General features: G+C 45.7%; 1 protein-coding gene across 3 annotated transcripts; it reads right to left on the bottom strand.

Moving 5' to 3' along the window:
* Window positions 1–1190: 1190 nt before the first annotated feature.
* On the bottom strand, window positions 1191–27253 carry LOC120666625 (zinc finger CCCH domain-containing protein 19-like). Of its 3 annotated transcripts, none has more exons than XM_039946510.1 (15): window positions 26829–27253; window positions 26482–26564; window positions 26042–26232; window positions 24913–25819; window positions 24600–24721; window positions 24349–24408; window positions 23627–23677; window positions 23057–23127; window positions 22751–22908; window positions 21806–21916; window positions 21634–21693; window positions 21152–21241; window positions 20985–21041; window positions 2253–2324; window positions 1191–1881 (listed from the first exon to the last, which is right to left on the bottom strand). In XM_039946510.1, exons 1-15 carry the CDS (start codon window positions 27248–27250, stop codon window positions 1391–1393), a joined length of 2946 nt encoding a protein of 981 aa, XP_039802444.1. In that variant the 5' UTR covers window positions 27251–27253; the 3' UTR covers window positions 1191–1390. The 3 variants fall into 3 exon arrangements, with proteins under 3 accessions (XP_039802444.1, XP_039802443.1, XP_039802442.1); XM_039946509.1 differs by having other exon boundaries at window positions 21634–21690; window positions 26805–27253; XM_039946508.1 differs by having other exon boundaries at window positions 26805–27253.
* Window positions 27254–27897: the final 644 nt, after the last annotated feature.

Here is a 27897-nt window from a genome sequence, read left to right on the forward strand (position 1 = left end):
GCAATAATGTAGCACTACGCACAAAAGGAATTTACCTCTTGCTGGTCAGTGTTTTTTTTAAAAAAAAAAAGCCTGGAAGCAGGATTACTGAAGATACATCTTTTGTCCCCTAAGATAAATCACCGCCAACAGTAGGAAGGTATAAAATTCTCGATAAACAGTATATATGAAGGTGAGCATATAGACTCTGACTACTGCTCATCTCCGGGCGTTAGTTCACCGGCGCCTCAAGGTACAGCCGGAGCGCGGCGGCTCTCCGGCCGGCCGGGCACTCGGCCACCACGAGCATGAAGCTCGTTTCCTCTATGCAAGGGCGTGGGGGACGGCGGCCGTAATGCTGGGGAGGGTCACAGGGGACACCCGGAGCGCGGCGGCGCTCCGGCGAGCCGCGGCGTTCCATGCAGCGGCAGGCAGGGGGCGGACGGTAATCGAAATACCGTCCACCCACAGGGGCGCTACGAGCCGTCCGATTGGACTTGTGCGGCCCGGATTCAGCGCAGCTAGGCAGGCGTCTTCCTCGACAAGCTCTGACGCCAGAGGCCGTGCGGCGGACGGCGGTGCAGGTCAGCCGGCGCGAGGGAAGAAGATCGCCTGCTCCTTCAGTGCGCGAAGATCAATGGCAGATTGGCGGCGGCGGCGACTCGATGCGTCTTAGTTTGTGGAGTTTTCGCCGCCGCCGGGAGTTCTGTCCGTGAGCGATTTCTGAAATTAGTAATCCTGCGGAGAGACGATCCGCCGGGAAGCCGACGATCGGCGGGCTGCTGAGCTGGCTCCAGGCCGCGCTGGAAATGGAATCAAAACCCTTGCGAAGGTTTGAGTTCAAGCCCGCACGCATCTAAAAACATTTTTTTTAACAAAATGGAGGCATCTCCAGAGTCTGCAAAGGAGCACACAGCAGTAGCTTGTCCTTATAAATTTGTGAAAATTGGGCTCGAAAAGAGTAAAGAGAAAAGCCAACTCAAGCAACCCAAGAACAGACCGATATCATCGAGCAACAAATCATTTCCCCCTTCCCTTCAAAAAAAAATAATCATTTCCCTCCTCAAGCCAACACCGACCCTTCACCTATATCTATATGTAATCTCAGAAAAACCCCTATATCTATATGTGCACCCAAGTTGATTGTCTATATATGTGCACCCAATGTACTGGGAGAAAATAACATCACAAGCAGTACATGCAGACCAGACTAAACATTACTTTTGAAACATCCTAGTATTAAAAAAAAGTTTTGAAGCATCCATCGACTCCAAATACATGTGCCGAAGCCGAACTGAATTACAACATGGCATGTCAACACATGACCCAATTGTTCTCTGGCAAATGACCTAATTAGGTGTTCCAGGTTCAGATCAGAAGTAAGAGCGGAAGGTTCAACCGAGAGGGCATGCTACATATCCATGAGGAAGGCATCTTGAAGCAATATAGCCTGCTCCATAGTCTCCCCTGTCCTCCACACTTTGAAGTCCTTGCCAAAGAAGCCCCTCCAACCAAAAAGATAAGTAAGCGGAAATGGCCCTCTTGTGTTTCCTTGAGGATCTAAATAATTCCACAGAGGTGTGTGGGGTGACACCACATTCATGGCTTCAGACACTGCTGCCTCATGCTGCTCCAAGTGAAGATCCGCATTCATGGCTCCCGAAGCATCTAAGGGTACAGGTGAAGCTGACTCGGGTTGCTCCATACGAAGATGTGTACCATTCGTAGCCCTCAGAGCATGTGACATGTTGTCTTCTGTCCTATGTTCAGCTATGTGAAGATCCACATCTTCGTCACTGTCCAGGTTGATAGCTTCTTCAACATTTGCCCCACCATGATTCTTGTGCCTGGAGTGTTTAGTTTCATCTTTCTCAATGTCCATGATTCCACTAGAGCTTCCATCTGCATTGAATTCACAAATAAAGTTCTCATGTGGTTGGAGAAAAGGACAGAACTGGTAGAAGATTAATGACAACATTCATAATAACATGCCATAGAGAGTGCATTCGCTTCACAAAACTGTTAATGCAGAACTACTTTTGTAGGGGGATCTGATCAACACCAATATAATTCAATCGAAATTACAATCCATGTATTTGAATGAAAAAATGCAATAAACTATTTGCTTTCATGATGCTCAGTAACCTAAATTCTACTTGACACTATCACCATGACAAAAAATGGAAATAGAAAATGGGAGCCGAGCAAATGCAACATATACTAAACCTCTAGAAACTAATTTAAGCGTCCAACACATTAGCCAAGTAGCAAACCTTGAGTATTGTGCATTTGAGAATACAGTGCAGAATCAGGAGTAACACCACCGTGACGGGCTTCATCATCAGCTACATCAATAAAGATAAATAATCAAGATCCAAAACAAGCAGTACTAGACACGCAATATATATATTTATATTATTAGCTGCAAGGTGGTATTACCACCACCAAGCTAGAGCTTGGCATAAAGTAGGAAGTGGCCATCCAGTAACAAAATTGAAATTTAAATAGCATTTGCATTATAGGAAAAGCTAGAGGTATGGTGGATAAATGAACGAAACATTAAGGGGGCAAACCAAAGCTCAAGATGGAACATTCAGTTTTGTCAAAAATGTAAAATTGACCAAAGAAAAAGAAACATGTAAGGCAAACGGAGTAAATACGGCTAGAATAATATCTTACTAAACATTATCAAAAAAGAGATCAATCAATCAAATCTATTGATGGTTCACTTTTACGAACATTCAAATAATCAGCTACTTGTGTGCGACCTCGCGAATGGGACTCTAGCTGAATTGGTTAGGTGGCTCCAGTAGCACTCCTCAGATTCTGGGTTCGACTCGCCGTGGGAGCAAATTTCAGTCTGGAGTTAAAAAATCCCCCCCGCTGGCGTGGCTAGAGTTCGGGGGGTTTTCTCGACTGGGAAGCCGATTGTTCGACTGTCCGCGGGAGCGAATTTCAGTATGGGGTTAAAAAATCCTCCCTCGCTGGCGTTGCTAGGGTTCGGGGGGGGGGTGGTTCTTGACTGGGAAGCTGGTTGCTTCCTCTTAATGAAATAAGGTGGGGCCATCATACCCCTCCGTTTGAGGTTTTTTTAGTGTGACACCTCAAGACGTGCAAGATAAGCATGTCTTAGTATCAAAGATAGATGAGGAAAATTATCAGCACTATCATTTTCAGCAGATAATCAGTTCAACATTGCATGTAGCAGATACTGAAGGAGAAGGTTCGAGGTGCGGAATTTGTTAGAGTATATTAGGCAACTCCGAATATGGTTAGTTTAGGATTGATTGTAATCCCTGGATAACCTTTTTTATCCCTAGGAGAGGCTACTTGCCCTCCAAGCCATGTACTCCTATATATTCGTCCTAGGGGCTCAATGCAATACATCCCATACATTATACCCAATCTAACATGGGATTAGAGGGTCACGATTGTAACACCCCTGTGTTAATCGTCTCGCTAATCAAGAGTTAACTCGCTATTCATGGCCTCAAATTCGTCGTTAGCGCTAATCGCGTTCGCTTAGCAAACATCTAGTTAGCAGTGTTCGATCTCGTTTTTGTCCTTGATCCGAGCCTCAATTCAACTTTCGCCCAAAACGAAAGTTGTAGATCTTTTAATCCTCTACAACTTTTATTTTGGCCAAATTTCAGGTTTCTATATGGAATTTGGACTTTCAATGGGTCAATCTGGGTCAATTTTCGTTCAAACGAGTTCACTGTTCGCTACAGCGTTTCCACTGTGGCCGCCCATGCCGGCGTCTGGCCGTCGGCGAGCGTCGCCACGCGTCGCGACCGCCGGTGATCCTCATCGTCCGCGCGCCGATCTTATCCTCGCGGTCGCACTGGAAGCTTCCCGTTCCAACCGTTCCTTCCCTTTCCTCGAGCTCGGGCGACCCAATCGCACAGACTCGCCGCCGTCCGCCGCGCCGGCCACGGCTCACCACTCCGCCTCGATTCGTCGCGCCCGGAGCCGCGCAGACTCGCCGTCCACCCACTCCGACCACCCACGAGCGCGGACGAGCCCCTACCCCGACCGAATCGAGCACAGACGCCGTCCACCGTCGCCGTTCCCGTCGAGCTTCGCCATCGCCGTCGAACTCCCTCTTCCGGTCCATCTCCGCCCAAATCGAGCCCCTGGTGAGCTCCACCGCGCTCTCCTCTCCCTTCCTGACCCTTTCCCCGGCCGAATCCCACGCCCTCGCCGCCGCAGCGCCGCCGCGCCACCGTGGCCGCGCCGCCGCCTCCGCGCGTACGCCGCCGGACCTTTCCGCGCGCCGCCGCTCGCCGTTGCCGCGCGCCCTAGGGCCGCCTAGCCTCCCCGGAGCTCAAGCCGCCCCACCCCGCGGCCGCCGCAAGCCGCCGCCGCCGCCAGTCGCCGCCGCCCCTGGGCTGGTGTGCCGCCACAGCGTCACCCCGCCTCGCGCCGCCTCCGCGCGGGCTGCGGGTGCGCGGGCCCCTGCGCGCGCGGCCCGCCAGCGCTGCGCCGCCGGCCGGCCGGCCAGCAGCCGCCGCGAGCGCGCCAGGGCGCCCCGGTGTGCGCCGGCCCGCGAGGGGCAGAGCAGAGGAGGGGGACGAGCTGGGCCGGCGCCCACTGTCCAGTGGGGCCCGGCTGTCAGTCCCCCCCCCTTTTTATCTTTTTAGTGTTTTTCATTTAGTTAATGGCTGAAAACTTCTAGAGTTTGTAGAAAAATGAAGAAAAATCCAAAAAATACAAAGTAAATTTTGTTAGCTTTCTAAAATCATGATCTGCAGAGGAAAAATGCTTAAGCATGCGTTTTATCACTTTTGCTCTGGTGAAAATTCAATTTGTGTTTAAACTAGTTTATTTTGTACCACTTATTCTATAGCTCTAAAAATTATGAAAAATTTGCAGTGGCTCACTCTTGGTATGTGTAATCCACTGTAAAAATTTCAGGTGCTAGTGGTGTACACTTTTGGGTAGAGCTATTTATGTTCTTTTTCCTGGCTAGGGTTAGTTAATTGCTTTGATAGCAGTAGCTTATGTTGGAAAATTTTGTGAGGCATGCCTACTGCTTTCGCGTTGATCTGGTTAATTGTTTCGTGCATGCAAAGCAAATTCCTGTTAATCCATGCTAACCTAAGTCGTTTTAGTAGTTGTTTTCGAAGGAAACACTTCAGGCTAAATGTTTAAACCTTGTTATCACATCGTAAGCTCTTATGCATTGCTCTGTGTCCTATCTGTTGCATGACATATTTTATTCGTGTAGACGCCACGACCGACGCTGTCCACGAGCTAGTTGCTGAGCCGGTCCAGGAGCCACGAGCAGGAGAGCAGCAGGAGGTCGTCGTTGAGCACGCTCCAGCAGACTTTGTTAACCCCGCTGACCTGCAAGGCAAGCCCCGGAGCATAACCATAATTTAAAATTATTCAATGTTTATTTAAGTATTGTGCATTTATGTTCTAGGAGTTGAATGGAACCATAGTATGCATGTTTTCCCTAGGTACCGTGGGCCTATACTAGTATGCAGGTGTCGATAGAAATGCTTTGCTAAATAGGATTTCGGTAGAAGTCGAGTGATTGCTGTCACTCGCGAGTTTAGGATCTTGATCCCTTAGCTTTGGCTTGGAAATACGTTGTTGAGTAAAAAGAATTGGAGACCGGGCGGGAATGAGTTGGTTTATGTGAGAAAATGGACTCCCGCCTGTGTCGATTGAGGACCGTACCGTTGTTGGCCCTGATGACCGAGTTTGAACAGTACTAACCACATACCGGAAGTAGGAGGTAGTCGAAACCGGTAAGCTGTGTACCACATTACAGCGGTGATTTGAATTCCGCCATGCTACGCTGGGCGTGGGAGTTGGCGGGTGTTGGATAGGATGCCGCCTCCGGGTTCTCCGGGAGTTCACCGCGAGGGGCCCATCACCTGGGTTTTAGCAGGCGTAGTTCAGATGTCGTGGTAATGTGGGAACAGTTGACGCGCATGGCCCGACGGGGCTTACATGTGTCGTGTGAGTTAGGTCCACCTTGCAAGGTTAAATCGGATCGATTCGCCGTCTCTCTCGGTTAAGAGAACCTTGGTCACTGCGTCACATCGTAGTAAGAAGTGAAATAAGTATTGAAAGGTAGCGATGGAATGTTGTATTTGTTGTTCTAAAAGATAATCTGTTCCACCATGTGTGTTTTAGATGAATAGGCGAACTTAGTAATACTTGGTATACTAAACGGAGCTAAAATATTGAAAGTAAGGATTCACTTCTAGCAGCTTTTCAGCAAAAGAACTTCAGAGCCAAAAAGCTTTGCATGTCTAGTTAATGGGCTAAGTATACCCAGAGTCGGGTAAGCCTTGCTGAGTATTAGTATACTCAGGGTTGTTGTTGTAACCCCTCTGAGCAGGTTGTGTCCCAGCGGACTTCGAGGAGATCTGTGCGTCCTGGATTGGACAGCCGCTTCCTCCAGGTTGGACCGTCGAGTGGGCCCCGTCTTCCCCGTGAAGATTGGGCAGGTTGGCGTCACATCGGTGGGCAGGATGTGGAGCTCACCTTTTATCGTCGTCGTAGCTATCGTATTGTATTTCGAACTCAGTTTTAAACTTCCGCTGTGCGTTTGAACTCTGTTGTTTGTATTTAAGACTTTTATGTAAAATCTGTGTTGTAAATTAATTTGAAGATTTCTGTATGCTGGTAACACCTGTGCTCGTCTTCGTACGGGTCTAAGTGCAATTGTGATCCTGGAGTACAGTAGTTTAATCGGGATTTTACCCGACAGCCTGTCAGGTTACACCGTTTTAAGTGCACAGTAACTGGATTAAGTAAGAAGATGATGGTTAGTGCATTTAAGCCGGTTTAATTTGGACGGTGCTGCTACAGCTGGCATCAGAGCTCTAAATTGCACTGGGGTGATTACCTTGCAACGATTTTGGGTTTTTCGAAAAGTTGACGCTAGATGCGCTAAGGAATAGAATAGATAGTTCGTATGCCCTAATTATGTTTTATAAGTTAGGTGGCAACTAAGTATCTATTTTATTACAGCACTTCCAGCTTTTACTTTTTGTTAAACCTTATTTCGGTAACGACGCACCTACGCTGAGGTAAGCAAGGTAAGCATTCTGGTAGTCCTTAGAATAGCCCACGTGTTTCATACGTGCGCGGGTCCCGTATGTTGAGCATACGAGGAGGTGATAAGGCTCGATTCAAACGAGCCTGTCGCTATCTGCCGCCTGATATGGAGTGCGGATTTCATGTCGTGTGATTGTGATCACGGCCATTTCGTAAGGCAATGTTACGAGATGTAAACCTGTCATGCGGTTGGCCATGACCGTGACCCTTGGGACACGTCTACCCTTGGATGTCCCGTAAGGCGAGTGTACGGGAAGTGAATACGTTGTCATGACGTATGCAGCGCTGCCCATTCAGCGTCGAACGTCTGGGTGCCATCTCTATAGTGGATGGTAATGTATGTGTGAATATATGGGAAACTGCATATGCGTTACCCGTGTGGCGTAGGACACATGGGGGCCGTTCGTGTGTGCTGGCACGAAGGGTCCAGAAATGGATAGTTATATCTGTCTCTGTGTTCTTCTGCAGGAAACTAACTCCGTAAGCGCGTTATAAAATCCTTGATCGTAGGAACGACTAGTCTATATATAGGGAGAGAACGTAATTGTGCCACCGATTGCTCTCGTATACCATATTTTGGTACTTGTTTGGGTGAGAAACGCTAGAACGTGGCATGCATCTTGTATTCCTGAGTTGTGTGTTTGTTTTGTTACCTTCGGTTGCGCTTCACAAAAATTTATTTGGATCACCATGTTTTTACTATGTGTTCTTAAAAATTTATTTGTGTTGCGTTACCAAGTTTAAACCTGTTTCTTTTGAAAACTGTCACTTACGTCAGCGCTATGTGTTCTTACAGATGGCTAGCTTCACGCACGTGATCGTGGACGCTGAGGGTTGGGCGCATTCCAGTGCCCTCCACACCGGCCACTTTCCTCGTCTGCTGTGGCAGATGCTCAGGGCGTTTGACTACACTGAGCCCCCACAGTACTCCGGACACGAGTCTAGCTTGCTGGGCACCGAGCGCTGTCAGATGATCGTGAAGATTCCTGCTTGCCCCGCTCGCTTGGATTGGGACTCGTGGCAGCTCACTGTCTATGGTAGGAAGCTGGCAGACTCCTGGGAGATTGCAGCTAGGAAGGCTATTGAGGAGTTCTCAGAGAAGCATAATGCAGAGGTGATAGATACTCCTTACAGTGTGTTTCCTCTGAGGGATGAGACTACTCAGGCCTATACAGATCGGGTGAACCGCAACCTGAACATCATGATGCCCGACTATAGCGTCAGGACAGCACTCTCGTTCAGCTACTCCTCAGCTTTGAGCAACATGTATGAGCAGCTTCGCGAGGAAAATGCGATATGCAGGAGCAAGGCTCGAGAGGCTCACCTCCATGAGCAGCACATGATTGGTACCCAGGACAAGATCAAGACCCTGAAGGCCAAGTCTAGAGCAAGGAAGATCAGGATTCAGGAGTTGCAGGAGGAGTTAGAGAACAGGACTCAGATGGTGCAGCACCTTGAGGGGCAGCTTCAGCAGGCCCAGGAGTGGATTGAGGATGCCCAGGCTCAGGTGCAGGCAGCAGCAGAGATGGAGGCTGATGCAGCAGAGGAGGAGCCAGAAGAAGAAGAAGAGGAAGAGGACCCTGAGGAGATCGAGGGAGTGTCTGGAGTCGAGTCGGGACCTGGGACTCCGTGAGGACGTGGATGGATAGTGTTGATTCTCCCCTTGCAGTGTAGCCTTACTGTAGGATAGTTGGGTAGGATGACCAACATAGAGCTTTAGGCTAACCTTGGGTTGAGAATTCTTTTGTGGCTCAGTAGTTCGAGTCATGTAGGATAACCCTCCTAGTGTGGTGTGTCGCCGGGTCGTGTAAGACCCCGTAGTGGTGTGTTGTAGGGTCGTTTGTGAACCCTTCTCCCATGTTAGTTTGTTGCCGTAGCACGGCTTGGGTTGTACTGAACCTTGTTCCAGCTGAAGCAGCGTGGCTGCTTATTGTAAATTTTACTTCCGTAATGATCTTTTCTGTCAGTGTGTGAATTTTCAGATTTGAGTTGTGTTTGATCGTCTTCGAATCTGAAACATTGTTGAGCGAGGTTTAGTTTTGCATACATTAGAACTACTCTGGACGAAAACTTGTTGTGTTGATACATTTTCAACCAAAGCAAGTAAATTTAATTCCCTTGGTGAACCATCTCGCGAGAGAAATGATTCATGCCGTGTGTTCATATTATATATGCACATTCTTTATATTGCATGAATTAGTCCTGATAGCGAAATGGCTAACCAGGGGAATGACTATTTTGCAGATGGGTGATAATCATGACAATGACAATCACGAGGCACTGCCCCAACAACCTCCCTCTTTGGCTCAAGCCGTTGCAGCTCTTATCGCTGACCGCAACGAGCAGACGGAGTTAATAAGGCAACTGGTGCAAGCCCAAGTCAATGCCGGCAGAGGTCGACATGCTCCCCCGCTAGCACCAGCAGAAACTGACTATGTCGGTTTTCTGGCCACCCAGCCACCTCTGTTCCACAAGGCCGATGATCCCCTTGAGGCTGATGCCTGGATTCGCACCATTGAGGATAAGTTCAGCATCCTCAATTGCACAGAGATGGACAAAGCCGCCTTTGCAGCGCAACAGCTGCGAGGACCTGCGAAAATATGGTGGGTCAATCATAAGGCTTTACTTCCCGCTGGTACACGTCTCACTTGGGATGAGTTTGTGGCAGCGTTTAAAGCTCACCACATCCCTACGAGCTTAATGAGGCGAAAGATGGCAGAGTTCCTAGCCCTGAAGCAAGGGAACAACACCGTACTCCAATATGCTCAGACCTTCAACCAGCTATCCCAGTATGGTGGTTTTCATGTGGACACTGATGAGAAGAAGCAAGATTGCTTCAGAAGGGGACTTAGCACAAAGCTTCAGGACAAGCTAGCCCTCACCACATGCAACAACTTTACCGATCTGGTTAATAAAGCTATCACTCAGGAAGATGCCACACTGGCACACAAAGCTGATAAGAAGAGAAAAGCACCTGCTGGATCCTCCAGCAATGCACCCCAGAGGTACAAGCTGGTTCAGACAGGGAATCAGCAGGCTTCAAACCGTCCTCCACAGCAGGGCCGTTGGGTCGCTAGGCCACCCCAGCAACAGCAACCGTGGGTACCTCGTTTCCCGACACAGCAGCAGAGGCCGCTAATGCTACCAGCTCCACGCCCCAACAACTACCCCTGTTACAACTGTGGTAACCTGGGGCACTTTGCACGTGACTGCCGTCTGCCACCTCGGCAGAATATCTACAAGACTCCTGCGCTGAGTCAAGGTTCCAGCCAGAAAGATCAGAAAAAGAAGGTTGTACCTGCCAAGACTGGTCGTGTGAACTACACCACTTTGGAGGAAGTCCCGGAGGGCACTCAAGTGATGGCGGGTACGTTCTCCGTTAATCACTGCCCTGTTACTGTGTTATTTGATTCAGGAGCATCTCATAACTTTATCAGTGAAGCATGTGTGGCACGACTTCACTTACAAGTAACATGCTTAGAGAGACCATACATTATTCAGACACCTGGCACCCGATTAAATGCTGGCCAAGTAGTTCGAAATGTTCCCCTTAACTTGGGTAGGAAAATTTTTCCACTTACTCCCATTGTTCTTCCAAGTCAAGGGATAGATATCATACTTGGAATGAATTGGATGAAGAAGCATGGCGTTATCATCAATACCTCTTCTCGTATCCTTCAGTTCAACTCTTCGATGTATGGTTCTATGGAAATTCATCTTTCCCAGCATGCAATTCCAGCCACTGTCATATACCATCTTGAGGGGAAAATCCTAGAGGTAATTCCAGTGGTTTGTGAATACCCCGATGTGTTTCCGGAGGACTTGCCAGGCATGCCTCCCGATCGGGATATTGAGTTTGTCATTGAGTTACAGCCTGGCACAGCGCCCATATCTCGAAGGCCATATAGAATGACTCCCAGTGAGTTAGCTGAATTAAAAATCCAGTTACAAGAGTTGCTGGATAAAGGCTATATCCGACCGAGCACCTCACCTTGGGGTTGCCCGGCTCTGTTCGTAAAGAAGAAAGATCACGGACTGAGGCTATGTGTGGATTATCGACCGCTGAATGCAGTGACCATTAAAAACAAATATCCACTTCCTCGTATCGATATTCTTTTTGATCAACTAGCCGGAGCTAAGGTATTCTCAAAAATAGATCTTCGATCTGGCTATCATCAGATAAAAATCAGACCGGTGGATATACCAAAAACAGCATTCTCTACTCGTTATGGGTTATACGAGTATTTGGTGATGTCCTTTGGATTGACAAATGCTCCAGCCTATTTCATGTACCTCATGAATTCGGTATTCATGCCGGAGTTAGATAAGTTCGTCGTGGTCTTCATTGATGATATCTTGATCTACTCCAAGAATGAGGAAGAACATGCTCATCATCTTCACATAGTACTTCAGCGTCTGAGAGAGCACCAGCTTTATGCCAAATTCAGCAAGTGTGACTTCTGGCTGAAGGAAGTGCCATTCCTCGGTCATGTCATATCTGCTGAAGGTATCTCTGTGGATCCCAGTAAAGTACAGGATGTACTCGATTGGGAAGCCCCCACTTCAGTTCCTGAAATCCGCAGTTTCTTGGGTTTAGCTGGGTATTATCGACGATTCATCCCAGAGTTTTCCAGAATTGCGAAGCCGATGACTGAACTTCTGAAAAAGGGTGTCAAGTTCTATTGGAGTAATCAATGTGAGGAAGCTTTCCAGAAATTGAAAACACTTCTCACTTCTGCTCCAATTTTGGCCCAGCCTGATACTACAAAACCTTTCGATGTCTACTGTGATGCCTCGGGCACAGGACTCGGCTGTGTCTTGATGCAGGAGAACCGAGTGATTGCTTATGCTTCTCGATCACTCAAGAGGCATGAAGAAAACTATCCCACTCATGATCTTGAATTAGCAGCTGTGGTCCATTCACTGAAGATTTGGCGACACTATCTTTTAGGTTCATTGTGCAACATCTATACGGATCACAAGAGTCTCAAATATCTGTTCACTCAAGCTGATTTGAACATGCGTCAAAGAAGATGGCTTGAATTGATTAAAGATTATGAACTCGAAGTGCATTATCATCCTGGCAAGGTGAATGTAGTTGCCGATGCGCTGAGTCGCAAAGCTCACTGTCATTGCATCTCAGCTATACCATTAAGCGAATCTCTTTGCTTTGAAATGGAAAAGCTGAACTTAAGTATTGTACCATATGGTACATTGGCTCATCTAGAGCTTACCTCTACTCTTCGCGACCTCATCATAGCGGCACAAAAGCAAGATAAAGGGGTGAAGGAAATTCAGAGAAGACTGTCAGAAGGAGACCCTAAAGTGAATTGCTTCCACCAGGATACTGAGAATGTACTATGGTTCAAGAACCGATTAGTGGTGCCTAAGAATTTTGAACTCAGAAAACAAATACTTGATGAAGCTCACACGTCACGATTATCAATTCATCCGGGTAGCAACAAGATGTACCAAGACCTGAAGCAACGATTTTGGTGGACTCGGATGAAAAGGGAAATAGCCAAGTATGTGTCAGAGTGTGATATCTGTCGGAGGGTTAAAGCCAGTCATCTCAGACCCGCTGGGACTCTTCAACCCTTGAGTATTCCTGAATGGAAATGGGAAGACATTAGTATGGACTTTATAGTTGGCCTGCCTCGAACTCAAAAGGGATACGATTCTATTTGGGTTGTGGTCGACAGGCTAACCAAGTCAGCACATTTTCTTCCAGTCAGTACTCGTTATTCCACAAAAAGATATGCTGAGTTATATGTTGAGCGTATCTTATGCCTGCATGGTATACCCAAGACTATCGTCTCTGATCGTGGTAGCCAATTCACTGCTCGTTTTTGGGAACAATTGCATACTTGCTTAGGAACTCGGGTGATTCGCAGTTCTGCTTACCACCCTCAAACAGATGGCCAAACAGAGAGAATTAATTAGATTCTGGAAGATATGCTTCGTGCATGTGTCTTGACCTATCCACAGAAATGGGATCAATGTTTGCCATTAGCTGAATTTTCTTATAACAATAGTTATCAAGAAAGCATCAAAATGGCTCCATTTGAAGCCTTATACGGTCGTCGATGCCGTACACCTCTGAATTGGTCTGAAACCGGGGAAAGAACAATCTTTGGGCCCGACATGGTTCAAGAGGCCGAAGAACAAGTCCGCCTTATCCAAGCCAACTTAAAGATTGCACAGTCTCGACAGAAGAGCTATGCAGATAAAAGAAGGGATCCACTCGTCTTTAAAGTCGGTGATCACGTCTATCTGAAAGTATCACCATGGAAAGGCGTGCAAAGATTCGGAATAAAAGGGAAGTTAGCTCCCCGCTACATCGGTCCATATCAAATTGTGGAACGATACGGTCCTGTGGCTTATCGGTTGGATCTTCCGGCAAATCTTTCTGCAGTTCATAACATCTTCCATGTGTCACAACTCAGATTGTGCCTTAGAATTCCGACTGAAGCTGTGGCAAGTGACTCGATTCAATTAGAGTCTGATCTCACTTATTCTGAGCATCCTATCAAGATTATTGATCGCAAGGATCGAGTTACTCGTCGCACAACCAACCGATTCTTCAAAGTACAATGGAGTAATCACTCCGAAGATGAAGCTACTTGGGAGAAGGAGGAATTCCTGAAATCCAAGTATCCGGAGTTTTTAAACGCTCATCCAGGTACTACATCTTTGAACCCTTTCCGCCTGTTGAATTCTCTCATGCTTGAATCTCGGGACGAGATTCTTTTAAGGGGGGAAGGCTGTAACACCCCTGTGTTAATCGTCTCGCTAATCAAGAGTTAACTCGCTATTCATGGCCTCAAATTCGTCGTTAGCGCTAATCGCGTTCGCTTAGCAAACATCTAGTTAGCAGTGTTCGATCTCGTTTTTGTCCTTGATCCGAGCCTCAATTCAACTTTCGCCCAAAACGAAAGTTGTAGATCTTTTAATCCTCTACAACTTTTATTTTGGCCAAATTTCAGGTTTCTATATGGAATTTGGACTTTCAATGGGTCAATCTGGGTCAATTTTCGTTCAAACGAGTTCACTGTTCGCTACAGCGTTTCCACTGTGGCCGCCCATGCCGGCGTCTGGCCGTCGGCGAGCGTCGCCACGCGTCGCGACCGCCGGTGATCCTCGTCGTCCGCGCGCCGATCTTATCCTCGCGGTCGCACTGGAAGCTTCCCGTTCCAACCGTTCCTTCCCTTTCCTCGAGCTCGGGCGACCCAATCGCACAGACTCGCCGCCGTCCGCCGCGCCGGCCACGGCTCACCACTCCGCCTCGATTCGTCGCGCCCGGAGCCGCGCAGACTCGCCGTCCACCCACTCCGACCACCCACGAGCGCGGACGAGCCCCTACCCCGACCGAATCGAGCACAGACGCCGTCCACCGTCGCCGTTCCCGTCGAGCTTCGCCATCGCCGTCGAACTCCCTCTTCCGGTCCATCTCCGCCCAAATCGAGCCCCTGGTGAGCTCCACCGCGCTCTCCTCTCCCTTCCTGACCCTTTCCCCGGCCGAATCCCACGCCCTCGCCGCCGCAGCGCCGCCGCGCCACCGTGGCCGCGCCGCCGCCTCCGCGCGTACGCCGCCGGACCTTTCCGCGCGCCGCCGCTCGCCGTTGCCGCGCGCCCTAGGGCCGCCTAGCCTCCCCGGAGCTCAAGCCGCCCCACCCCGCGGCCGCCGCAAGCCGCCGCCGCCGGAACGCCGCACGCCGCCGCCGCCAGTCGCCGCCGCCCCTGGGCTGGTGTGCCGCCACAGCGTCGCCCCGCCGCGCGCCGCCTCCGCGCGGGCTGCGGGTGCGCGGGCCCCTGCGCGCGCGGCCCGCCAGCGCTGCGCCGCCGGCCGGCCGGCCAGCAGCCGCCGCGAGCGCGCCAGGGCGCCCCGGTGTGCGCCGGCCCGCGAGGGGCAGAGCAGAGGAGGGGGACGAGCTGGGCCGGCGCCCACTGTCCAGTGGGGCCCGGCTGTCAGCCCCCCCCTTTTTTATCTTTTTAGTGTTTTTCATTTAGTTAATGGCTGAAAACTTCTAGAGTTTGTAGAAAAATGAAGAAAAATCCAAAAAATACAAAGTAAATTTTGTTAGCTTTCTAAAATCATGATCTGCAGAGGAAAAATGCTTAAGCATGCGTTTTATCACTTTTGCTCTGGTGAAAATTCAATTTGTGTTTAAACTAGTTTATTTTGTACCACTTATTCTATAGCTCTAAAAATTATGAAAAATTTGCAGTGGCTCACTCTTGGTATGTGTAATCCACTGTAAAAATTTCAGGTGCTAGTGGTGTACACTTTTGGGTAGAGCTATTTATGTTCTTTTTCCTGGCTAGGGTTAGTTAATTGCTTTGATAGCAGTAGCTTATGTTGGAAAATTTTGTGAGGCATGCCTACTGCTTTCGCGTTGATCTGGTTAATTGTTTCGTGCATGCAAAGCAAATTCCTGTTAATCCATGCTAACCTAAGTCGTTTTAGTAGTTGTTTTCGAAGGAAACACTTCAGGCTAAATGTTTAAACCTTGTTATCACATCGTAAGCTCTTATGCATTGCTCTGTGTCCTATCTGTTGCATGACATATTTTATTCGTGTAGACGCCACGACCGACGCTGTCCACGAGCTAGTTGCTGAGCCGGTCCAGGAGCCACGAGCAGGAGAGCAGCAGGAGGTCGTCGTTGAGCACGCTCCAGCAGACTTTGTTAACCCCGCTGACCTGCAAGGCAAGCCCCGGAGCATAACCATAATTTAAAATTATTCAATGTTTATTTAAGTATTGTGCATTTATGTTCTAGGAGTTGAATGGAACCATAGTATGCATGTTTTCCCTAGGTACCGTGGGCCTATACTAGTATGCAGGTGTCGATAGAAATGCTTTGCTAAATAGGATTTCGGTAGAAGTCGAGTGATTGCTGTCACTCGCGAGTTTAGGATCTTGATCCCTTAGCTTTGGCTTGGAAATACGTTGTTGAGTAAAAAGAATTGGAGACCGGGCGGGAATGAGTTGGTTTATGTGAGAAAATGGACTCCCGCCTGTGTCGATTGAGGACCGTACCGTTGTTGGCCCTGATGACCGAGTTTGAACAGTACTAACCACATACCGGAAGTAGGAGGTAGTCGAAACCGGTAAGCTGTGTACCACATTACAGCGGTGATTTGAATTCCGCCATGCTACGCTGGGCGTGGGAGTTGGCGGGTGTTGGATAGGATGCCGCCTCCGGGTTCTCCGGGAGTTCACCGCGAGGGGCCCATCACCTGGGTTTTAGCAGGCGTAGTTCAGATGTCGTGGTAATGTGGGAACAGTTGACGCGCATGGCCCGACGGGGCTTACATGTGTCGTGTGAGTTAGGTCCACCTTGCAAGGTTAAATCGGATCGATTCGCCGTCTCTCTCGGTTAAGAGAACCTTGGTCACTGCGTCACATCGTAGTAAGAAGTGAAATAAGTATTGAAAGGTAGCGATGGAATGTTGTATTTGTTGTTCTAAAAGATAATCTGTTCCACCATGTGTGTTTTAGATGAATAGGCGAACTTAGTAATACTTGGTATACTAAACGGAGCTAAAATATTGAAAGTAAGGATTCACTTCTAGCAGCTTTTCAGCAAAAGAACTTCAGAGCCAAAAAGCTTTGCATGCCTAGTTAATGGGCTAAGTATACCCAGAGTCGGGTAAGCCTTGCTGAGTATTAGTATACTCAGGGTTGTTGTTGTAACCCCTCTGAGCAGGTTGTGTCCCGGCGGACTTCGAGGAGATCTGTGCGTCCTGGATTGGACAGCCGCTTCCTCCAGGTTGGACCGTCGAGTGGGCCCCGTCTTCCCCGTGAAGATTGGGCAGGTTGGCGTCACATCGGTGGGCAGGATGTGGAGCTCACCTTTTATCGTCGTCGTAGCTATCGTATTGTATTTCGAACTCAGTTTTAAACTTCCGCTGTGCGTTTGAACTCTGTTGTTTGTATTTAAGACTTTTATGTAAAATCTGTGTTGTAAATTAATTTGAAGATTTCTGTATGCTGGTAACACCTGTGCTCGTCTTCGTACGGGTCTAAGTGCAATTGTGATCCTGGAGTACAGTAGTTTAATCGGGATTTTACCCGACAGCCTGTCAGGTTACACCGTTTTAAGTGCACAGTAACTGGATTAAGTAAGAAGATGATGGTTAGTGCATTTAAGCCGGTTTAATTTGGACGGTGCTGCTACAACGATCTTGTGAACTAACTAGGCTTCTACTGCCACCACCGTCGCGCTGCTACCGGGGAGATCAATCTCCATCAGGGGCAGCGCCCTCATAGGATGCACGGTGGATCGCTCTGATTCGACGTGCCGTGGTGGTCAAGCAGTAGCAGTAGGCGTTCCTCCATCGTGGCCGATCGGATCCATGGGTCCGCCGCCGGGCCTGCCCTGCCTCCGTGTCGTCGCTCCTTGGGCTCCGCATCAGGACCCATTGCCCCTTCCACGCAACGTCCAGGTGCCCCCCTCCTACCAGCGCCGCAACACCACTAACCTGAGCGCAAGTGCGCGGCTGCAAAGGAAACTGTGGGGCCGCCAGGACACCGCGCCATCAGGGCCATCAGTTTCTCCATGCTAGATACATTGGTTTATTACAATCATACTGATTAATAACAACATTTTCAATGGTACTATAGCACTAAATTATATGAAACTACAACAAGAACGTATGAACTTTAATTATGTACCAATGTTAAGTCAACGAGGCTAATCAATCAATTTACTATTAGTAAGGTTTCCAGAAAACAGTATCCTACTATCTGTTCAATTCTACTTTTTTTATAAAGCAATATCCATGTGCTAGTTCAAAAGGGATTATTGAAGAGCTTAAGTATTCAATGTAAAATAGTTAAGAACTTAATTATGTCCAAGCTACATAAAATTCCTTCCTGCTCCTGGATTTTATGAGAATTTTCGGCGTGAAGTGTGAAATGTAAGGAAGTCAAATGAAAAGGTAGAATAGTTTAACTAAACATTAGCAATGATAACTAAAACGGAACATCCGATGATTCTTCAATTGGAATGCTTGATAAACCAGTTACTTGATCTTGTGCATCTAGAGGCAGGTAGCATAAGCATGTTTAGCATTAAATTCACGTTATACAATCCACCGTTGCATATAGTTCAAAAAAGGAAAAATTGGCTATATACAATCAAAAGTTCACGAGTTCAGATTTCTACTGCCTTGAAATGCAATTTACTTATATGGCATTCACAATGGCCTCCGATTGGTAAATTGCTGTTCTGCCTAAATTTTGTACTTGCTGCTATTTATATGAACCAAAATGCCCACGGCTTAATCCTTACAAATCACATCCAATCCCCTTCCCTACTAAACATTGTAGCTACTTCCTACTTTCAGTAACTTGTATGAAGCCAACAACATATTGGTGGACACACACAAGGTTGAGAGATGTGGTTGGTGCCAACAACATCACAACCTAAACATTATCATCACCAATGATGCCTGGTTGAGAGATGTGGTTGGTGCCATTTTGTGCTCTTCTACTTTGTACCCCTTCTGTATGTAATGCTATAAATGTCAAATACACTCTCCTTGCATCTGACGAGGGCTTTAATTCAAAAATTATATTACCCATAGGCAACCAAAGAAGACCGAGCAAAATCATAACCCATGTGTGGTTTATGGGGCTTGCTAAACTAGCAGGAGCTTCGTTGTTCATTATAAAGGAGATTTAGTTTAGTGTAACGACTGCAATGTTTTAAAGGCGCCAAGGCGACCCAAGGCGAGCTGGGTATATGCCTGAACGCCTAGGCGATGCCTGCGACGCCTTTAGAACTATGAACGGCTGGGGCTCGAGATCTTTCTTACCTGATGATCCTAGTGCCAGGGGAGATTAGCGGCTTACTTAGGGCGAGGTCATTCCGTTGTTGTGAAACTAAAAGGCACACATGTATCTTTAGTACTTTGGGGGGGTGTTGGCTTATGTTCTTGTGTATGCCTGTAAGGATTTTCCTACCCTTTTCTTCTTCTGCAAAATAATGATATGCAACTCATGCATGCTCGAGAAGAAAAGAAAGGAGACTTAGCCCACGGGCTCGATAGCTTGAGAAGATCTGAGCATGTAGTTCCCTTTAAATTAGAGTAGGATATCAGCAACGGCATTCTTAGCACCTAAAGTGTGATTCTCTTCTCCTTTAGATGGCACCATAGTTGTTAGAAGGCCCACTCTTACCATAACGCAGTCTATTTCAATGAAAAGATCTAGAGGGGATAAATTCTATGTGTCAATATTATATCTTACATAAAAGATGAGGAGGTGCCAACAAATCTGGGGTGAGATGGAAAGGTAAATGCTAAGTAGAGGCAACTATGGATACTTGGTATCCTTCCATGGTAAAATCTATATTACTAAACATCTAATAGTGCACTTGATATGGTAAGTAGAACTAGGGCAAGATAAACCAATTCAACTCCCTTGGGGGCTCTAAACCGACTCATCTAACTTATCTCTATCCTAATAAACCAACTAATCCAATCTAGGGTATTCTTCATGTGCTATGTTAAACTACATTCCTACCATTTGCGCTACATTAGACTAATGGGTCCATACCTAGAGCCAGACCCACTACCATAACACAAGACCACCGCTTCAAGATAGCTCGTCCTCAAGCTATGATGATGCACATAGCGAAAGGTGATTTGATGAAATAGATTTGATATCTCTTGCGTACGTAGTAAAATATTGAAGAATGCTGCCAGAGGTCGATGTTGGCGAAGGTTGGTGAAGGTGGTACATATAACCTTGTCAAGCATTATAGTAGTCCCAAGTCCAAGCTTGAGTTTGCATGGCCCACCCAGGCATGGCCTAGCAAGAAGAGGCAAAAGGCAGCATGCCATAAAGGCTGATGAGATCCAACCACCATCTCCAGTGGACCGACGAGCTCAACCCAAAAACTTAAACTGATGGGGAGAGGTGGGCAATTCACTTATATTCTAACACTCCCCCTCACGTGGAGGCTCCCTCAAGCCTCAGATGTGGAATAGGAGCGATCAACAATTATTTTATTTAATTGCGCTAACCAAGATTCGAACTCGAGACCTCTGGCTTTGATACCATATTGAGTTGCATGCACCGACTAGTTCAACCTAAAAGATTAAACTGATGGGAAGAGATGGGCAATTCACTTATATTCCAACACAATGCAACAACTGGTGTAACCATTGGGACTGTGTTGATGCCAATGCAACAACTGGTGTAGCCGATGTGACAACTGTTGTGTTAGAAGATGCTGGCGGTAGCAAGGGCACCCTTGCTAAGCATTTCAATGCCATCGAGGTTGTCATTTGAGTTGCGGGCGAGGCCGTGGTGCAAAATAGAAAAATATTGCATAATGCGCATTAACATGTGTTCAAGATATAAGGTTGCATAAAGTCTTTAAACACACTAGTTAGAACTGTAGCATAGATCTTAAATTCTAAACTATAAAAAGGAAATCAAACAAAAAGCAGTTACGATCAACCAAATTTTTCTAATTAAAATCTAAAAATTAACATCGCAGCTACTTACCAATTATTGGGCAAGCAATCAGGGTTAACTGGATAAAGGCCAATTGCCCTCTAATTACCTGGTGCTCTAATCAAACTGATTCAACGGGCAAAAGCCCTATAATATAGTATTTTGTACTTCATAAAATAAGACTTGGCTATGTCTATATAAGGAGTGCCAGACTAGATAAACTAGATAATATAACTGAAATAGACTAACAAACCAATGTACTAACTGCACTATGCTAGCTAGGGATACTAATATGTATATCTCAGCCAACCATAGGCTCAACTGAAGCTGATTTGTTCATTGATCCCGACGCATTCAGCTTCTTATTTCTACGCCTCTTATATGTAATCCTAAACATTCTGTCGCTCCTCTCATAAGGATTAGATATTTTGTCCCTAACAACTGAAGACGAACCTTTGGTTGGTTTCTCCTTATGGACTCTTAAAGATTCAGCTACATCCCCTGTTGCACCTGGAGACACAAACACACTATTTTTTAGATATAATACCAAATTAAGGTCTTGAATCGCAATTGAACAAGGGGTGTAACATAGTAAAAATAACATGATCGATTTAATTCACCTTTCGTTGGTTGCACTTGAAGATCATTTGAAGAACTAGCTCCTTCCATTACTCCAGGTGAAAAGGGTAGTAATAAGGTGTTTATATTACCTAGAGATCAGAAAAATCTTGTAATAAAGTTGTGAATAGCTAGTCATAATCATTTAGGGAAAACAATTAGAGGTTAGAATTTTGAGTTGCTAGATGCTAGCGGAACTTTAAGGGGCAAACCATATCAAAAGAAAAGGTTTTAGCAACATCTGTAGAAAAGCAAACCATACTATGAAACTACGAGGAAATATTGAGTACGGAGAGTATCCATGATGGCACATTAGAGATGTCTTAAAATTCATAACACATAAATTGTCTAATATGTATTATATTGATATGTAAAGACACATATTCTTTTGACGGAAACATATATAACACATGGATAGTATGAACATTTCTAAAATGTATTTAGTAAATTTCATACATTTTCTTCATAAAAAATAAATACAAACCTTCAATCAATTTCTCCTCATGGACTCTTAAACATTTGAAACTTTTGAGTACGTTCTCTACTGCACCAGGAGATAGAAATAGACCATTAATTAGATCCAATACGAAATTAAGGTCTAAAATAGCAACTAAACAAAATAAATTAGTAAAACTCATGTCATAGTTTCAATTCACCTTTAGGTGACTCCTCTTGATGATCACGTACAAAATTAGCTACTACTTCTTTTACTCCCAGAGACAAGGGTGGTAAGAAGGTGTTTGTATTACCTAGATCCTCTGCTGCACCTGCAGATGCAAACCCACCATTAGTTATATGTAATATGGAAGTAAGGTGTAGAATAGGAACTATGCAAGCTAGAAATATAGTGGTGGAGAAGAACATTTAATACAGTACAATTGGTATGCTCTTGAAAATCAGTCAAAGAATTAGCTACTTGCTGTTTTGCTCCTAGAGACAAGGGACGTAAGGAGGTATTTGTATTACCTAGAACTAGAAATCAAACAAACTTTTCATCAGTTGACTTAATAGTTAACCATCTATGGGAAACAAATAGAGCTATAAATGGAGCATTTTTAAATGCTATTTAAATTTTAAAGAGGCAAAACATGCCCAAAGAAAAAGCTTAACCCCACATCAGTACAATAAAATACATAAATTATTATTTTTTGTTACTTTTTATATTTTGAACAGCGCAATGAAAATACTATAAATATTTTTTTTACTTGGCTTCTAAACTATGCGCCTCATATCCGATAAGAAAAGGTGCAGTGTGGATTAGGCATAACCTTGCCAAATACGCTCACCTGAATAGTACATTACAAGTACTGTTAAATGGAAAAATGGGATATTTCCAGGAATGACATTACATTTAATATTTATCAAGCTTTTTCATAATTTTACAAAGCTAAAGAAACTGTAACAAAGGATTTCCATTGCTACTTCACCATGAAAATGATGCACTGACAAAGTAAAATAGCTACATTTCACCTAAACTAAACGTGTCTGGTATTCCCTTGTGAGATGTTTGATCAAGTAGTAACAACTTAGGTATTATGAACGTAAAACATATAGATAGAAACAGTTTTTAAGAAGAAAAATTTCATGAATTTAATTTGCACCTCTATTATCTTGAGGAGAGTTGCTTGCTGCAACTTCATGTTCCGTTTCATTTCCGTCCGGTTCTGTCTCTGCAGTAATTTCTGGAACCTCTTCAAGGCGGCGCATCCTTTCAGCTTCTGTGCTTAGCAGCTCCTTCTGGTGCATTAGTTCCTCAAATGTAACAGAAATATCAGTCAAGGAAGAAACCTTGAGGAAGTTTCTTAAGTAGTCCAAGAAAATGTACTACAGGAAAGCAAAATGACATCCTAGAATTAAAATATAAGTTTATTAATATATGAGCACGACAATCAATCTGCAAAGGATATTCCTGTCTCCACCCTTTTATATTTGCTCTATCAATCGCTCTTTCCAGTCTCACAAGTTCTCTGTCAATCCACTGAAAAATGGAAATTTGGTCAATTGGAATGGATACATGAAAATACATATGGAAAGCAAGGGTAGATTACTAAAATGGTAAGACTAAAGAAGTTTTGAAACCTCACAATTTTCCTTTCAGACTTCAAATGCTATCTAATAGTGCAAAAAAATGTTAATATATTTTGTAAGCACCATGCCCACTAGGACCTATATAGAACTTCCAAAATTATGTTTGCCAGCTACAGGACAATGGAAGTGTATAGATAATGAAGTTTCAAAAAAGAAAGAGCATTAATAAATTACGTCAACAAGTTTCAAAGCAAACTAAGGTTGGTGTGGACACTCCTAAAAAAAAGTCAGGAATCTTTTGAACTTGGTGTTCTATGGCCTCCCGTAGAAGTTACAAAGTCACTACTTTTGATTGATCTGGATAACCAATTACTAACTAAGTTTTTTTCTCATTTATCAATATGCATGTATTGAACCAGTGGTATCTATTGATTTCTGAGTGCACTTACATGATTTACTATGTCTGTATGTACAGTTGCCACCTTCTCCTCCAGTGCAGCCTGTCAAAAAGAGGGAACTCAGAGCACTGAAATAGGAACCTAGCATATGCACATTAGGGCAAGTACTTTGGTGCCATCTTATAGGTGGTCTTAGGCACAACAAGCAACCTTGAGACAACTTAATAGACAACCCTTAGTAAAAATAAACAAAGTAACATTTATGCAAAACTCAACATTTTATACCCTTCTGTTGAAAAGATGTATGGGTATTCCAGGTAGCATAGGGACTATTAAATTTCATTTCTCTAAATATCCTGGTTTGTTCTTCCTCCAAACTCCTCAGTATTTACACGGGTTTAAATGTCCAAGAGAAGAGCAGCAAAAGAAATGGAAATGGCAATCTAATTACACATAGAGCACAAGGAGCATAAATCTTCCTGATGTACTTGTTTATCAAATATCATTTTACATTAAAATTGGAATATGCTAGAGGAACTGGTGATTGTTTTGAAAGTCATAGAGTAGCGTTAGTAATTGGCCAAGTGAATTTGATAGCATGGACACAATAAATGGATACATACATGCAACACATGCAGATAAAGAAAATACCCTCATTGTAGTAAATATGATAGCTAAAAGAAATATTGTATTTCAACAACTCCACTCATCCAGTAAATCACATGGTAAAGCATTGAATTAAGGAGAACAAAGGTTTCAGAATGCGATCTTACAATGGTAGGCCTTTCTAGAAGTCCCTTCTTTACCAAAGAAACAAGATCATCACATTCCTCCTGTTAGTTACAGAGGGAAAAAAGCATACTTATTTCACCACATCTTTACAAGTGAAGAAATATAGACAATAGATGAACAAATGCCCTCCAAACTACTCTATTTAATAATGATATAACCTACTCTAAAACTGAGGTAGTACTAATTTGTTTCCGTCAATAACAATTAACCCAGTGGACTATGAAAATAATACCTCTGCAAAGTCCTCGTCTGAAAGCATGGAGATCCTGACATCATCCCACAAACCAGTAACACATAAGAGAATATTGGTACATGTGTCTTTCATCTTGTATTCTTCTGAAGATTTCTTAATGCCTGTAATGACATATTCCAGGAACAGGTTAGAGAGATGTTTGCAAAATATTAAATATGAATCGTGCTTTTACTAATATAAACATTCCGTGCATGCTTAACAAATTAAAGAAGCTAGACCATCAGGGTAAGAAAGAATGCTTGCAGTTTTCAAAAAAAAAAGAGAAAGAATGCTTGCAATTGACCTTTTTTACCTGTCACTAGCCCAAGCTGATATGGCTTTTTAGGCATTTCGTAGATGTGGGCCTTGGGGGCATTCTTCACTCTAACAAAACAGCCAACAACTTTCTGATCAAATGTGTCTGGATGATCCAAAAGATTAATAACTAAAGATCTTCTCAGATAAATAAGTTTTATGTTATTCTCATTAAGAGAGGCAAAACATCTCTTGTTTCTTTCTGAAACTCTATCAGCAATCTTCAATTCCAGACTATTCCGAGGTTTCTTTTTCATAATTCGACCATCATCATGTTCAGAACCGTCGAAATGAGGTTTATTTTTCGTAATTGCAACATCATCATCTTCAGAATCATACAAAGTTTCATCCTCTGAAACATCATTTGCAGCTAGATGAACTGCTAGCAACCTACGGATACTTTTGCAACTCACTTTTCTTCTCCCAAACAAAAGGTGCAACTTATCATCACATAGGAAAGACTTCTTATTATTCTTGAACAAATTCTTGTTTTTGATGTAGGCCATGATAACTCCAATGATTTCAGCTTCATCAAGAGATTTCGATGTGTCTTCTCCAAAACTTGACAAGAATTGCATTAGCTCTTCAGAACCCCAACCAATATATGTTTTCTTGTTCGTCTTGCCCTTCTTTAGTGATGTGTTCGCTTTATTCTGTTTGCCCTTAGAGTCGAAAGAAATAGTTTTCTCAACGGAAGCATTTTCAGCAAACATATGTGTATCTGACGTGTTATCTTCATCTGGAAATTTCTCTGAATCTGTTCTATTACGGTCAAGCTTTCTATTAAGAATAACATGAGCTTCTTCCAGGTAAACCAAATTCAAATGTTCTCTGTCTTTAACATCTTCCCAGTAGTCTTTAAACAAAATTTCATCGATCTCTGCCTTGCTGAAATCACTCCGTACCTAGAGATAAACATGAAATTTGTCAGAGAGCACAATGAGAAATTATATTGGAGCAGTGAAATCGAATTTTGCTATGAATTCCAAACAACCCTAGCATCCTTCCTAAAAAGACAGCATGGATTACACGGGGGGATAACTAACAAATATACATACAGTGAAATTCTTTGCAGAATTGGCTAATGGAAACCCAATAGAAAAAAAATGGTATATGCATACACTCACCCAATGAGGATCAGGATCAGTATTCTTCTCAATCAAGATAGCCTTGTTCAAACAGCTGGTACAAAATCCTTTTTTCTGCATTCTCAACTCAACAAATCCAACTTTGCCAAGGCAGTCATGGCAAACCGATATAGGACAGCACAGACACTGAAAATGAGAACTCCGTCTGCAGTTGAAACATATGTGCCAATCTGTACATATCAAAAATTAGGCCCAAGTATCAATACCATTAGGGGTCGCTCCATATAGAAGCTAATAATACGCAGTCTGTAAGTCGTAAGCCCATAGATTGGAGCATTGCAGAGCTAGGTAAAACCCAGGACAAACAAAAATTCACGATCCAAAGCAACATCTCGTTGTTTAATGAAGGTAAAAGGAAACCTTGAGAATCTATGCATTCATGCCAGGAAAAGTAAAGAGGGCATCACAAGAGTGCATACCACAAATGAGTTGCTCGCCGTGACTAGGAAAAGAGCCATGTTTGTCCTCCCAACAGTGCGGATGGTACGCCTTCGGGCAGTTCCTGGAAAGCATCACGAGGAAAAGTGAGGATCTGTTGGCAGCGACTGGATCAAACGAAACTGATGATGAGCCAAATTGACGAGGTGACATTCATTCCCAAGCCAGCAAAGATGTAGAAATAATCAAGATTCAAAACTGAAGGAGTTCATACACAAGCAATTCATCAAGGCATATAAGAAAACAAACGGCTGTAATTTCACAGCATTTTTTTCATGTAGAAAAATAGAATTGCAGCCCGCACGTCTCATTTTGGCATTGGCCTTGCCTTCGCACACTTGGGCGTGGACGACTGGACGCGCTGACGTACGGCCACCGCCGCAGCGCCGCTCCCTGCCTCCTCCGTCCAGGCGTCCACGGCCCACGGGCCGCGGCTCGTCCCTCGCCGGTTTCGTTTCGCTCCTCCGCCCACGCGACCGGTGTCCCCCCTGTCCGGCGGCGGCGCGGAAACGCGGGAAAACCCGACCGAACAGGTCGCGTCGCACGCGCGTGGCGCGTCACGTCACGCAACGGCGGGAAATGAACCCGTGGCCTCTCTTCCGAGCCCCTCCCTCTCGTCTCGTATGGTTTCGACACCGAGCGCGCCGCCGCCGCCACCTCCCCGACGGCGTGACCCGAGATCCGACGGCACGGCGGCCTCCTCACCCATCCTGGCTGGCAGCGCCGGCCGCCGGCTCGGCGCCTCGGCATGACCGGCCCGGCGCCACTTGCTCTCCCAACGAACGGGCCTGAAAACTGAGCGCGGCCTAGAATGACAGATACAGGCCCATAAGGCCTTAACGCTCCGCCAGCCCAGCTAACGCTTCACGCTTCTTCCTCCTCTCGCCGTTCCATGCGCTGCGCTCGGATCGGAGCTCGGACGCCATGCTGCATGACAGATCAGAGCTGCATGCAGCGCGGACGATCACGGAATAAACATGCATGTTCAATTCATCAGCGCGCGACACACGACGACGGCAGTCGAGACAATCCTCGCGAGGGCTCACCTGAAGTCGCAGGGGCGGAGGTCGTCGCCGCCGTCCTTGCACACGTAGCAACACTCGTCGGCGACCTCCGGCGGTTCGCCCCCGAGCATCTTCCAGCTGCTCATCCCCTCCGGAGCGGCGAACGGAGCCGGCCGGCCCGCGCGAGCTAGCTAAACACTCCGCGAAACAAACCCGGAGCCGCCTCCCACGACGCGCGCGCACGCGGCGCAGAACGACGACGGAAATGGGCGGCAGCGGCGGCGGGAGAGAGAGCTGCCCGGCGTGTCTGGACGACGAGGTCTCTGGTGGATCTGAGCGCGACGGGGAGAGGACAGGAGGGCGAGTTTTGCGGCGGCGGCGAGGCGGGGGTCA

The sequence above is a fragment of the Panicum virgatum genome, chromosome 3N (assembly GCF_016808335.1).
Source record: "Panicum virgatum strain AP13 chromosome 3N, P.virgatum_v5, whole genome shotgun sequence".
Taxonomy (NCBI): Eukaryota; Viridiplantae; Streptophyta; class Magnoliopsida; order Poales; family Poaceae; genus Panicum; species Panicum virgatum.